General features: G+C 34.5%; 3 protein-coding genes across 10 annotated transcripts; 1 reads left to right on the forward strand and 2 right to left on the reverse strand.

Annotated features, from left to right (window-relative positions):
- The first annotated feature begins 939 nt into the window (after positions 1-939).
- LOC109859696 (methyl farnesoate epoxidase-like) lies at positions 940-3,828 on the forward strand. Its single transcript, XM_020438209.1, has 8 exons — positions 940-1,021; positions 1,278-1,529; positions 1,782-2,070; positions 2,192-2,427; positions 2,504-2,715; positions 3,124-3,210; positions 3,305-3,446; positions 3,597-3,828. Exons 1-8 carry the CDS (start codon positions 940-942, stop codon positions 3,788-3,790), a joined length of 1,494 nt encoding a protein of 497 aa, XP_020293798.1. The 3' UTR covers positions 3,791-3,828.
- A 374-nt stretch (positions 3,829-4,202) lies between these two features.
- Positions 4,203-8,006, reverse strand: LOC109859936 (probable cytochrome P450 305a1). 2 transcript variants are annotated; one of them, XM_020438691.1, is made up of 7 exons: positions 7,791-8,006; positions 7,150-7,401; positions 6,483-6,731; positions 5,867-6,273; positions 5,541-5,658; positions 4,598-4,948; positions 4,203-4,453 (listed from the first exon to the last, which is right to left on the reverse strand). In XM_020438691.1, the coding sequence occupies exons 2-7, from the start codon at positions 7,232-7,234 to the stop codon at positions 4,275-4,277; spliced, it is 1,389 nt and encodes a 462-aa protein (XP_020294280.1). In that variant the 5' UTR covers positions 7,235-7,401; positions 7,791-8,006; the 3' UTR covers positions 4,203-4,274. The 2 variants fall into 2 exon arrangements, with proteins under 2 accessions (XP_020294280.1, XP_020294271.1); XM_020438682.1 differs by having other exon boundaries at positions 4,598-5,032.
- Positions 8,007-8,840: 834 nt separating this feature from the next.
- LOC109859945 (probable cytochrome P450 305a1) lies at positions 8,841-13,236 on the reverse strand. Of its 7 annotated transcripts, none has more exons than XM_020438728.1 (9): positions 13,106-13,236; positions 12,922-13,028; positions 12,532-12,679; positions 12,278-12,451; positions 11,610-11,858; positions 10,998-11,398; positions 10,677-10,791; positions 9,283-9,717; positions 8,841-9,145 (listed from the first exon to the last, which is right to left on the reverse strand). In XM_020438728.1, the coding sequence occupies exons 4-9, from the start codon at positions 12,360-12,362 to the stop codon at positions 8,967-8,969; spliced, it is 1,464 nt and encodes a 487-aa protein (XP_020294317.1). In that variant the 5' UTR covers positions 12,363-12,451; positions 12,532-12,679; positions 12,922-13,028; positions 13,106-13,236; the 3' UTR covers positions 8,841-8,966. The 7 variants fall into 7 exon arrangements, with proteins under 7 accessions (XP_020294317.1, XP_020294332.1, XP_020294308.1 ...); XM_020438743.1 differs by having other exon boundaries at positions 12,278-12,472; positions 12,619-12,679; positions 13,106-13,235; XM_020438719.1 differs by having other exon boundaries at positions 12,278-12,531; positions 12,619-12,679; positions 13,106-13,235.

The raw sequence follows: 13,236 nt of genomic DNA on the forward strand, positions 1-13,236 counted from the left end.
AATTTTTTAATTAGATCCTCTTTTTTTATTGCATATTTCTTATAGCTTATTTAAATAGCTTTCCAAAACATTATAATAGAATATTTTTTCATTAAGTACTTCTCGAGTTATAGAGCTTGAAAGTTAGAAAATTATCGGTATTAGCATTACTCAAGGTGCATAGCGTGAAAATTGCATGTTCGAATTTGCACTTCTTCCGTGTGTGTGTCAGTAGAAATAAGGACCGCACGATTCTTATTAGATCAGCTACTTCCTGATACGATCTAACACGGTCTCCAAATCTTCGATAAAAAAACAGCAATATTTTTTTTTTTCGGTTAAAAGTTTTAAGAAAACAATTTGAAATTACAGCCGGAAGAAAGAAGAACAGACGCAGATAGCGAGATGCGAACGAGCGCGACTTTGTTTTGAGAATACGCGAATCTCGAGAAGCGGTTACGCGAAGCGCGGATGTGCACGATTTTCGGCTGTTACGAAACGATTGTTTTTCGACGATTTTAAACGATTTTAAACGATTGTTTTTCGACGATTTTAAACGATTGTAATTTCTTATATTTCTAAGAAATGCCGAGAAGAAAAACGGTTTTTATATTGCGTACGAGTAGATCTCTTGAAAATCTCTTCACAAACGCAACATTTACGTGTCATTCACAAATATTTGTTATCAAAAACAACTGACACTTCTGTTAAACGTTTCTCTTTCAAAAAAATTTCGATCGTGTTTAGAAATCTCGTGTTCTCTTCGACCATCCGACAAGTTTTCGAAGGAACTCGAAAAGATATTTTTGAATAAGGTTATAAGTCACACCGTGATAATATCGAAGGAAAGAGACATGCTTGGCTGTTTTTGTTATCGCGTATACGTGTGCACACCAATACACGTACAGACCGCGAGAATATAAATACTGTGAGAGGAATAAGGTGAAGTAAAGACCGAAAATGTTGTGCGTGATAACTTGTCTTGTGGTTTTCGTAGCTTTGTGTTTCTACAGTTGCCGCAAACCGAAAGATTATCCACCTGGTAGGTGCACGAAACAAATATTTAATAATATTTAAACTCGCGATACTGATGTAACACTTTTTTAAAAACGTATCGAGTGATTGAGCGTAACTTGGTGCGCGCGTGTATTTTTTCTGCGGACTTGTTTAATCGAAGAGATTACTGATTCGCAATCAATTTCGCAAAAATTAGATCTCTAATGCGTTAGATTAAATCGTGTGATTTCACGAGACGCGCGCATTAAATATAAAAAAAAAAAAAAAAAACTTACACACAGGTCCACGATGGCTACCGTTGGTGGGATGTTTTATGACGTTCAAGTGGTTGCATTTGAAACACGGATACGTGTACATAGCCATGCAGAAATTAACACACACGTACGGGCCGATACTTGGACTGAAGCTTGGAAATCAAAGAGTCGTCGTAATTTCAACGTACGATTGGGTAAAAAACGGTCTTCTGCACGAGGAACTCAACAGTCGACCGGACGGATTTTTCTTCAGATTACGATCGTTTGGAAAAAGAAAGGGTAAGTTGTATCTCATGTTGTCACCCACATTAAAACAAATCTTAAAATTTATTTTAAGTTTAATCGAGAATTTAATTTGTTCTTAACGCGCGTATCTGATTTTTTGCCAATTTTAAAATTGCGTAAATCGCTGTAAATCGTTTATGTAACATATATAAGTACATAACGACGACGCGACGTAGCAAATCAAATTTTTCGCACACATTTAAACTCTATCTCTGTTCGGACATATCGAAATCTCTATCTGTGCAGGCATATTGTTCACCGAGGGAAATACATGGTCGGAATGCCGCAAATTTACTTTAAAACATTGGCGATTATTCGGTAATAATTCAGTCGTTATGAAAGATCGTTTAGCCTTCGAGGCCAAAAGTCTCGTTAAACATCTGGAACGAATGAGCGCGATCGACGTGATACCCATGCACAGAGTATTTGATATCGCCGTGCTCAATTCTTTGTGGATCATGATCGCCGGTCACAGATTCACTTACGACGACGAAAAACTGAAACAAGCTCTCATGCATGTACAGGACGCTTTCAAGTAAACATTTATAAAAAACAATACTTTGCTACGTTCGAAAACATCACATTGTCTAAGAAATATTTTCAAAATGTTATCTGCACTATATAAATACTTTTTTATTTCTAATATACCGTAACAGATTAATGGACACAATGGGAGGAGTGATGTCGCAGATGCCGTTTTTGCGTTTTATTATTCCGGAATTATCGGGTTACAACAAGTTACTAAAAATTCTGGACAATCTGTGGCGCTTTATCGACGAGGAAATCAAGATGCACGAGAGCACTTCACTACAAGATAAGCCGCGCGATCTGATAGACGCGTTTCTATCGGAGATCTCGAAGAACGACAAAACTGAGAATACAATTTTCGATCGTAAGTGATAATTCTCGAAAATAATATCAAAAAATTGTTTACTGTTTGCAAGACACATGTAACTATTATATCACAGGTGAAAATTTATTAATATTGTGCCTCGATCTCTTCATGGCCGGTTCGAATACAACCACCGACACGTTGGCAACGACGTTTCTCTTTCTCTCGTTAAACCCTGAGTGGTTGAAAGTGATACAAGAGGAATTAGACAACGTTGTTGGCAAACACAGAGCTCCCAACGAAGACGATCTACCGTTCTTGCCACTAACGCAAGCCTTCTTAGCTGAGGTGAGACATAGTAACCCTAATCCTGTAAATCCCGAGCAATTCTTGAAAATGAGACAATTTTATTAACTATTTAATAAAATATTTAGTAAAAGCATTACTAAAATTAAAAACCTTGTGTCAAAACTAATGTTATTTCTTTAATATAAAATGTTGAATAAAGTCTTGTACATTTTTACACAGTTTTTGCAACGTTTTAACCAATAAAAAAATTCGCATCAAACATAACTGTTTAGAGTGCGGAATACGTATCTAAGAAACACTACCTAAAAACGCGTTTACGAGATTAGAGTTGATAAACATATTAATATATATATTACTAGACAAATTAAGTCATTATTAATAGAAACATGTAACACATACATGGCAATTTGAAACACATTGTACTCGATACATAAATAAACAATCCAGGTGCAGAGATATCTGATCTTGGCGCCGCTCGGCATTCCTCACAGAGCCGAAAAAGACGTCTTCCTGAACGGATATCGAATACCCGAGGTAAGAATTTCGAAACTTCTTGCAAACACAAACAATTTACCGATTCTATATATGTATATATCCCATTTCACGACGAAATCTCGTATTTTCGCAGGACACAATTGTTCTCTTCGACTTTCACAGTGTTCACAATGACACGCAGTACTGGGAAGAACCAGACAAATTCCGTCCGAAACGATTTCTCGACGAAGAAGGCAAATTTCGTCGAAACAGTTGCGCCTTACCTTTCGGTTTAGGTAAGATGTCAGGCGTTGCAACACATATACATTGTACGCTTTATGCGTTTGTTTGTCTACACCGCGTGAATCTTACGTCTCGCGCGTCATACTCGACTCGCGCCATTGTAACTATAAGAACAATACGAGCTGTTATTACGTGCGTTTCAGGTAAAAGACGCTGCCTGGGAGAACAGCTAGCACGCTCGTCGTTGTTCTTGCTGTTTACTTATACTGTGCACTACTTCGACATGGAAATCTCACCCTTTCACGACAAACCGAACCCGAACTGCTCTGACGGCTTCACCTTGTCGCCGAAACCGTTTTATCTCAAACTAACAAGAAGAATTGAAAATTACTTATAGAAGTTTTCGTTGATAGTTATTCGTTTTTTTAAAGTAGAAAGCAACAAATATAGATAATATATATATACATAATATATACGTAATGTATATATATATATATATAATACAATAACATATATATATAATACATATAATGTACAATATATGTAAAATAATAAATATATTATGACAAAATAAAGATTAGTGACAAAGTATTTCAAGACAAAGTATTTTAACATTAAAAAAAATGCTAAAAAAAGTACTGAAAAAAGATAAAAAATATAAAATAACATAATAGACATTGTAATAATAGAAAAATTAAAAGAAATGCTACACTTTATTTGAAACGTACAATCATCATATTTGCATTAGTTATTTTTATTTTTTTATTTAACCTACAAAAAACTAGTCTACAAAAAACTTTTCACTCAAAAATTCAACATGTTAAGACTGTTTAGAACAATAACTTTTATAATATACAGTTACTCGGTTACTATGAACGAAGTCATCGTGGAACGATTAGCAGTTCATAAGGCTTCGGATCGACCGCTACTCCTATGTTTACTTCTATTTTAATAGAATCTTCATTGTTCGGCGGAAGAACCCGATACTTTTGCATCACGCCAACAAAAAAGAAAAACAGCGCCGATCTGGCGAGTATTTCTCCAGGACATCGTCGTTTCCCTGAATAAACAACATAAGAAATACATTTTTAAGGAACAAACCTTCAAGATATATATACAGAGTACGAAGTTTTATTTCGATTTCGCAACGTTTAATTTCGCAACAACGTAAATTATTGTACTACGAATGTAGTGATTTACTTGCCTTTTCCAAATAACAATAAGTTTTCATTTACTTCAAAAATACCGTCCTTCAAAAATCTTTCGGGCTTGAACGACATCGGATCGAGAAATAGCGTCGCGTCGTGATTTAAAGACGCCATGTTAAACAATACTGTGGTACCTCGCGGTATTTTGTAGCCCTCGATTATTGTATCCTCGACCGTTACTCGAGGTATCACCGGAAAAATTATCCATTTCCTAATGCACTCGTTTATCACAGCCTCGGTATAATTCATTTTACTCCTGTCGGTCATATCAAGAAATCTGTCGGGACCGATCACTCGATCGATTTCCTCGTGCAGTTTGCGCTGTGCATCCTGGTGATTGGCCATTTCTAAAAATAAGAACTCTAAAACCGGCGTCGTCGTGCTAGTTCCGGCAATAAAAAAGTCCACCAAAATGATACGCAAATTGTTATCTGAAAAAATACGTACGTAAGAATATCGACCATTTCGTAATTTTGAAAGAACAATCGCGTAGGAAACACTTTCTCTCGACGGTGCTTTCAATAGCACACTCCGATTTGCCGATGGAAGCGTTAATTTCCTCGCTCACGCGTAATATCCGCGAGAGATAAAAAGAACCTTCGAGTATCTTTTATGTAACTAGAACATCTTCTCACAAGAAGGGTCGACGAGTGCGTAAAACAAACTAGTCATCTTCTCGGTGCAATTTGTTTTCAATTCAAAGCAACGTTGCGTATATTGTGTGACATAACAACATAACGTATTGCCAAAAAATGCAAAAAATTACAAGAACAATTAATGTAATAATTTTTTTGCAAAAAAGGCTCTTGTAAGAAATCGCAACGTTTTGTTTGGACATACGTACTAAACGTGTACAAATATAACTTTTAATTATTTTTGCTCGAAATTGATCTTGATTTGGAACTTTATGGTAATTTTAGAATACAAAACTATTCATACCCTCGAACACAGATTGTTCATTCTTGTCCCCGTGCTCCGACATCTCGCGAAGAAACCAATCTATAAAGTCCGTCTCGCTCCCCTTCTGATATCGCTCTTTGTGTATCTTAATAAAATCCTAAACAACCAATAAGCAAGACAATGTAAGTGTTGTGACGAGTAAAAGACAAGCCGAAATTAAAAAAATATACTAAATTAAATGTAACAAGACAAACAAGACAAACGGAACTGACAAGTGAACGTGAATGATCTTTTTTCCATTTTAAGTTTTTCTGTCAAAAGCTTCGGCAAATACGTGTGTTTCTACTTAAAAAGAAATTACGAACCATTACAACATCCGTGACCTGTTCCTTCAAATTCAAGTCCAATAAAATGTTGTATCTTGTCGTATTGGGTGCGATGTAACGTAACAAAGGTACTGATGACACTAATCCTTTGACCACGTCGAACACTTTCGCGCGACATTCCATCAAATGCAAAATTGACTGCACTCTCTCGTCGCTAACAAAACAATGTTTTCCACCGATAAACAACCAGAGCGTGTTGAGTGTGGCAAGTGCGATTACAGGTTTCATATATCGTACATTTCCTTTTTCCAATTTCTCTAAAATGATCTGAAGTTCGTTCAGAAGAAAATCTACCATCGTGCGTTTGCCGTATCCGATGTTTCTCATTGTGCGTAATGACCACGCGCGCAATTCTTTGTGCTCGGAACCGAAATTCGTAAAGAGACCTTTGAAAACAAGGATTTAACAATATTAGCAATACAATTATAAGAAAACTATGTAATATAACTTTTAGTAAAAGCATGAGAACATTTAATTGTAGCGTAAAGTTGGTTTTTGATCAAATCTGAAGCAAGGCGACGTCAAAACGACGTTCTTTCTATCCGGATTAAAATACACAGAATACAAAATTAAATATACAACTCAAATTCGCTACCTCTTTTTATTCCCGGGTTTCGCACATTGATCACTGTGTTCCACGGGCGTGCATTAAACTCGTCTTTTTGCAAAAGATGCACAAGCTTCGAATCATTGATAACAACTACATTAGTACCCAATTGCAAACCTATTACATTACTCTTGTATTTCTTGCTAAGATATTCAAAAGCAAGATAATGCGCACCGAGTTCTTTGATCAGTTTGCGCACATACAACACATTTCCAATCAGTGGCCAAGGAAAAGGACCTGAAAGTTCAACATTTTTTGTCACAAACTATCGTGTCTTCATTCTTTTGTAAAATTAAATATTTATTATTTTACCAACCAATCTATTAAAATCGTCGTAATATACAACGCGAGATTGTAAAATTTTATTTGTTTGCAAATGATTTTTTTTTCTATTACACTAATATAACAATATAATATTTGCATTTATTTTTTATGTATCTATTTAAGAACATTTCAAACAAGTGTACAAATCATGAGTGACAATCCGCAAATCGTGAACAGTGTGAAAAACTTACAAATGCGACGAATAAATCTTGATGACTTTACAACAAAAGTCTATGAGTCATGTATCAAATGATTGAATTGCAAATTGCGCAACCTTAGTTTAACTTAAAAAACCAAAACTATATTGTCTAAGATAAAAATTTTTAATTACCTGGTGGACAGTTTCGTCGTGACTGTCGCAACTTTAGACCAACAAACAAAACAGTCAAGATAAGCAGAATTAGTAGTGCGCTCATATTTCAGTTTTCCAATCAACTAGTAAAACTAGTAAATTTCTTAAAATTCGGACTTCACTATTTGCACTTCTATCCCGCACAGCTGCCACCAATGTAAGATTTGTAATCTCTGTTAGTTTTTAAAAAAAATTTTATTCACTTACACAGTTATAATATTCTTTCTATACCTGCAACATAGAGAAAGATACAGTGTGACAAAAACGACCCTGGTTTGCAGATAGAAAGTAACAAAAAACGTTTAAAGAGTATTACATCTGTGATGAGCAAAATTTTTTGCTACGGTTTCTTTTTTTTCAAAAAAGTGTTGAAAACAATCTATGTTTAACAGAAAATCACGAATGTGATCACAATGAGAATAAACGTCACACCAATTAACAAATAATTCATAATTGTATGTTTGACACTTTCAGTTTCATCGAACTATTTAAGAAACAATTAAAAAAATATCACAAACAGCGCGAAACCATTGCATTCAAAAATGCGACCCATAACTGAAAGTAGAAAAAAAACAAACAATTTAAATCTTTATATAAAATATACACACATATGTACTTACAAAATATAGAATGCGGAATATCCAAAAAACTACAGAATGATGCAGTAACTAATATTGGCGCAATTTTATCTCATATAACTCGGTGACAAAGTTTTGTTGTACCTTTTNTGTAGAAGAAAAAGAAAAAGTTCTTACAGTTTCTCTCGTGCTTTACAGTAATCTTAAATTAGGTTGCGGCCTCTTACGTTGTCAGCTAACTGAGAAGTGACGAGAAGTGACGAACATGTAAAAATTATACTTAGACTATAAGAGCGAACATATGTGCGGTTCTTTTTATATACTTGGTCAATAATAAACTATAATCTTTACTGTCATATTACTAAGAAAAAAACTTACATAAGTTTATGTAAGCGACATAGTTGTAAAAACAATAAAAAAGAAATAAAATAATATTGACGAACAAATTGCTTATCAGACAAACGCGGTAAAACTTTGTAATACATCGGATTTAAAGTAACTATTGCCCTAGTCCGAAATCCTAAAGCTTGCAAGGACAAAGGTTTTTTCCGGAAAGTTTGTATCGATGCGGATTGAGATTCCATCAGATAGACAAGTTGCATAGCGCTTTTCTTATCACCTTGTCTTGAAGGTTTCCTCAACTTTTCGACATCAAAACTGAAACACATGTATTCCATGCTCATGAAATATATACGAGGTCAGTGACTTCGCAAAGGTCGCGCGGCGGAGGTCAGTTACATTACTGTAGTATGTATATACTACATATAATACAATATAAAGTATAATATTATAAATATATAATAAATAATATGTATAATATGTATTATTGAATGGTATATATAATATAAATTACAGTCATGTTATATATTTTCACGTGTTGTTTTGTCTACTCTTTCCTGTCACGCAACTTTAGTTCCGTTTTTAATTTTCTCTACATATACGACGACCTGCCTTTAAATCGCTTTTCATTATTTACTCTCTCGATCTTATCGATTCGATTCGACTCGTTCAACCAATCAACCAATCGGCAACGCAAAAAAGAAACAACAATAGATGCGATATATTCGGCTCCAAACCATTGGATTGTTTGCCTTATTTATTTTTATTTTTCTACTTCAAATATCTACAAAACACTTATCACTCAAAAATTCGCCATGCTAAGANTGTTTAGAACAATAACTTTTATAATATACATTTACTCGGTTACTATAAACGAAGTCATCGTGGAACGATTAGCAGTTCATACGGCTTCGGATGAACTGTCAATCCTATGTTTACTTCTATTTTAATAGAATCTTCATTGTTCGGCGGAAGAACCTGATACTTTTGCATCACGCCAACAAAAAAGAAAAACAGCGCCGATCTGACGAGTATTTCTCCAGGACATCGTCGTTTTCCTGAATAAACAACATAAGAAATACATTTTTAAGAAACAAACCTCGAAGATACAAAGTACGGAGTTTTATTTCGATGTCGCAAAGTTTAATTTTGAACAACGTAAATTATTGTACTACGAATGTAGTGATTTACTTGCCTTTTCCAAATAACATTAAGTTTTCATTTACTTGAAATATACCGTCCTTCAAAAACCGTTCGGGCTTGAACGACATCGGATCGGGAAATAACGTCGCGTCGTGATTTAAAGACGCCATGTTAAACAATACTGTGGTACCTCGCGGTATTTTGTAGCCCTCGATTATTGTATCCTCCACCGTTTCTCGAGGTATCACCGGAAAAATTATCCATTTTCTAATGCACTCGTTTATCACAGCCTCGGTAAAATTCATTTTATTTCTGTCGGTCATATCGGGAAATCTGTCGGGACCGATCACTCGATCGATTTCCTCGTGCAGTTTGCGCTGTGCATCCTGGTGATTGGCCATTTCTAAAAACAGGAACTCTAAAACCGGCGTCGTCGTGCTAGCTCCGGCGATAAAAAAGTCCACCAAGATGATAAGCAAAGTGTTATCTGAAAAAATACGTACGTAAAAATATCGACCATTTCGTGATTTTGAAAAAACAATCGCGAAAGAAACATTTTTTCGTTCGACGGTGCTTTCATTAGCACACTCCGAATTGCCGATGGAAGCGTTAATTTCCTCGACCGCGCGTACTATCCGAGAGATAAAAAAAAGCTTTGATTATCTTTTATGTAACTAGAACATCTTGACAACAAGAAGTGCTAAAGAATGCCTTAAACAACATACACAGTAAAAAATTGTGTGTCAAAATGTAGAATTTTTTTGGTGTCCCGACGTTTTGATTATTACTTTAATGTAAAATTAACATAATACCGAGATGGCACAGAGAGCCGAAGATTCCATATTCGACTCCTAGCCGAGGAGTTTTATTCGCAATATTTTAAAATTACTTAAGGGAATATCCGGGGTCTCTCATATGTGAGATGCAAATCCAACATCCTGTATTAATTTAAGAATTGAGATTTCAATTCAAAAACTATTTGTAAAAACTTCAAGTTGAACTCGTTACATGTGTATATACCTATATACACGTACAGTTTCCGCTCAACATCCTGGGAACGGCTCGTAAGGTCTTCTATATTTCTTGGTTATAATACCGATATGTTATTATTTTTTTAATCTTTGCACGTGTTAATTTTGTGTTAACTTCAGAAATTAACATTTTTTGTATGTTATCTTCTCGGTACAATTTGTTATCAATTCAAAGCAACGCCGCGTATATTGTGTGACACACATAACAATGTAACGTATTGACAAAAAATGCAAAAACTTACAAGAACAATTAATGTAATAATTATTTTGCAAATAAAACTCTTGTAAGAAATCGCAACGTTTTGTTTGGACATACGTACTAAACGTGTACAAATATAACTTTTAATTATTTTTGCTCAAAATTGATCTTACTTTGTAACTTTATGGTAATTTTAGAATACAAAACCATTCCTACCCTCGAACACAGAGTGTTCATTCTTGTCGTGCTCCGACATCTCGCGAAAGAACCAATCAATAAAGTCCGTCTCGCTTCTGTTCTGATATCGCTCTTTGTGTTTAGTAATAACGTCCTACACAATCAATAATAGCAAGACAGTGTAAATGTTGTGACAACTATAAGACAAGCGCTAACATTTACAAAACTAATAATAAATTAGATGTAAAAATAAGACAAACGAAACTGTCAAGTGAACGTGAATGATCTTTTGTACACTTTAAATTTTATTTTCAAAAGCGTTGTCAAAAAATTGTCTTTAAATAAAAAGATATTACGAACCATTAAAAGATCCTTGAGCTGTTTATTCAATTCCAATAAAATGTTGTATCCTGTCATATTGGGTGCGATGTAACGTAACCAGGGAAACGACGAAACTATTCCTCCGGTAACGTCGAACACTATCGCGCGACATTCGATCAGATGCAAAATTGACTGCAATCTCTTATCGCTGTCCAAAAAATGTTTCCCCGCGATCAACAAAAAGAGCGTGTTGAGTGTTGAAGTTGCGATTACAGGTTTCATATACCGTACATTTTCCTTTTTCAATTTGTCTAAGATGATCTGAAGTTCGTTCAGAAGAAAATCTGCCATTGTGCGTTTGCCGTATCCGATGTTTCTCATTGTGCGTAATGACCACACCCTCAAATATTTGTGCTCGGAACCGTCGTTCATCACAAGACCTTTGAAGACAAGGAATAAGCAAAATTAGCAATAACATTATAAGACAACAATGTAATCAAACTTCTAGTGAAAGCATGAGAACATTTAATCGTAGCGAAAAGTTGATTTTTGATCAAATTTGAAGCAAGGCGCCGTCAAAAAGTTATCTTTCTATCCTGACTGAAATACACATCGGAATACGCAATTAAATATACAACTCAAATTCCCTACCTTTTTTCATTCCCATATTTCGCAGATTCATCAGTTTGGTCCACGGGCGAGCATTAAACTCGTCTTTTTGCAAAATATGCACAAGCTTCGAATCATTGATAACCACTACATTAGCACCCAATTGCAAATTTAAAATTTTACTTTTGTATTTCTTGCTGAGATAATCAAAAGCAAGATATTGCGCACCGAGTTCTTTGGTAAGTTTGCGCACATANAACACATTTCCAATCAATGGCCAAGGAAAAGGACCTAAAAGTTCAACATTTTTTGTCACAAACTATCGTGTCTTCAATCTTTTGTAAAATTGAATATTTAGTATTTTATCAAATCTTCTATTAACATCGTCGTGATATAAAACGAAAAATATTGTAAAATTTTATTTGTTTGCAAATGATTTTTTTTCTCTTATACTAATATAACAATATAATATGTGCAATTATTTTTTATGTATTTAATTAGAAACATTTCAAACAAGTGTACAAATCACGAGTGACAATCTGCGAATCGTGAACAGTGTGAAATGCTTACAAATGCGACGAATGAATCTTGTTGAACTTACAACAAAAGTCTATGAGTCATGAATCCAATGATTGACTTGCAACTTGCGCACTCTTTGTTTAACTTAGAAACACAAAACTATATTGTCTAAGATAAAAACTTTTATTTACCTGGTGGATAGTTTTGTCGTGATTGTCGCAACTTTAAACCAAAAAACAAAACAGTCAAAATAAGCAGAATTAGTAGTGCGGTCATTTTTCAGTTTTTCCACTTAACTAGAAAACCTCTTATCTTCCTTGGAATTCGAACTACACTGTTTGCACTTCTATCCTGCACAGCTGCCACTAATGTAAGATTTGTAGCCTCTGTTAGTTTTTAAAATCCAATTTTATTCACTTTCACAGTTAAATTATTCTTTCTATACCTTCAACATAGAGAAAGATACAGTGCGACAAAAACGACCCTAATTTGCAGATAGAAAGTAACAAAAAACGTTTAAAGAGTATTACACCTGTGATCAGCAAAATTTTTCGCCACGGTTTCTTTTTCTTCAAAAAATTGTTGAAACCAATCTATGTTTAACAAAAAATCATGAGTGTGATCACAGTGATAATAAACGTCACACCAATTAACAAATAATTCATAATTGTATGTTTGACACTTTCAGTTTCATCGAAATATTTGAGAAACAATTAAAAAAATATCACAAACAACGCGCAACCATTGCATTCAAAANTGCGACCCATAACTGAGAGTAGAAAACAAACAAACGATTTGAAAACTTTATATAAAATATACACACATATTTACTTACAAAATATAGAATGCGGAATATCCAAAAAACTACAGAGTGATGCAGTAACTAATATTGGCGCAATATTATCTCATATAACTCGGAGACAAAGTTTTGTTGTACCTTTTCTGTAGAAGAAAAAGAAAAGTTCTTACAGTTTCTCTCGTGCTTTACAGCAATCTTAAATTAAGTTGCGGCCTCTTACGTTGTCAGCTAACTGAGGAGTGACGAGAAGTGACGAACATGTAAAAATTATACTTAGACTATAAGAGCGAACATATGTGCGGTTCTTTTTATATACTTGGTTTGTAATAAACTATAATCTTTACTGTCATA

Source organism: Pseudomyrmex gracilis, unplaced genomic scaffold, assembly GCF_002006095.1.
Source record: "Pseudomyrmex gracilis isolate BER0280 unplaced genomic scaffold, ASM200609v1 scaffold_7, whole genome shotgun sequence".
Taxonomy (NCBI): Eukaryota; Metazoa; Arthropoda; class Insecta; order Hymenoptera; family Formicidae; genus Pseudomyrmex; species Pseudomyrmex gracilis.

Bases quoted from the DNA above. Each gene is read 5' to 3' on its own strand.
- LOC109859696 (XM_020438209.1), top strand. From the start codon at position 940: ATGTTGTGCGTGATAACTTGTCTTGTGGTTTTCGTAGCTTTGTGTTTC. The intron at 1,530-1,781 runs GTAAGTTGTATC...CTATCTGTGCAG, and splicing joins ATCGTTTGGAAAAAGAAAGG to GCATATTGTTCACCGAGGGA. The intron at 3,447-3,596 runs GTAAGATGTCAG...CGTGCGTTTCAG, and splicing joins CGCCTTACCTTTCGGTTTAG to GTAAAAGACGCTGCCTGGGA.
- LOC109859936 (XM_020438682.1), bottom strand. From the start codon at position 7,234: ATGAGCGCACTACTAATTCTGCTTATCTTGACTGTTTTGTTTGTTGGT. The intron at 6,274-6,482 runs GTAGCGAATTTG...TTGTTTTCAAAG, and splicing joins AAACCCGGGAATAAAAAGAG to GTCTCTTTACGAATTTCGGT. The intron at 4,454-4,597 runs GCAAGTAAATCA...TTGTTTATTCAG, and splicing joins CTTATTGTTATTTGGAAAAG to GGAAACGACGATGTCCTGGA.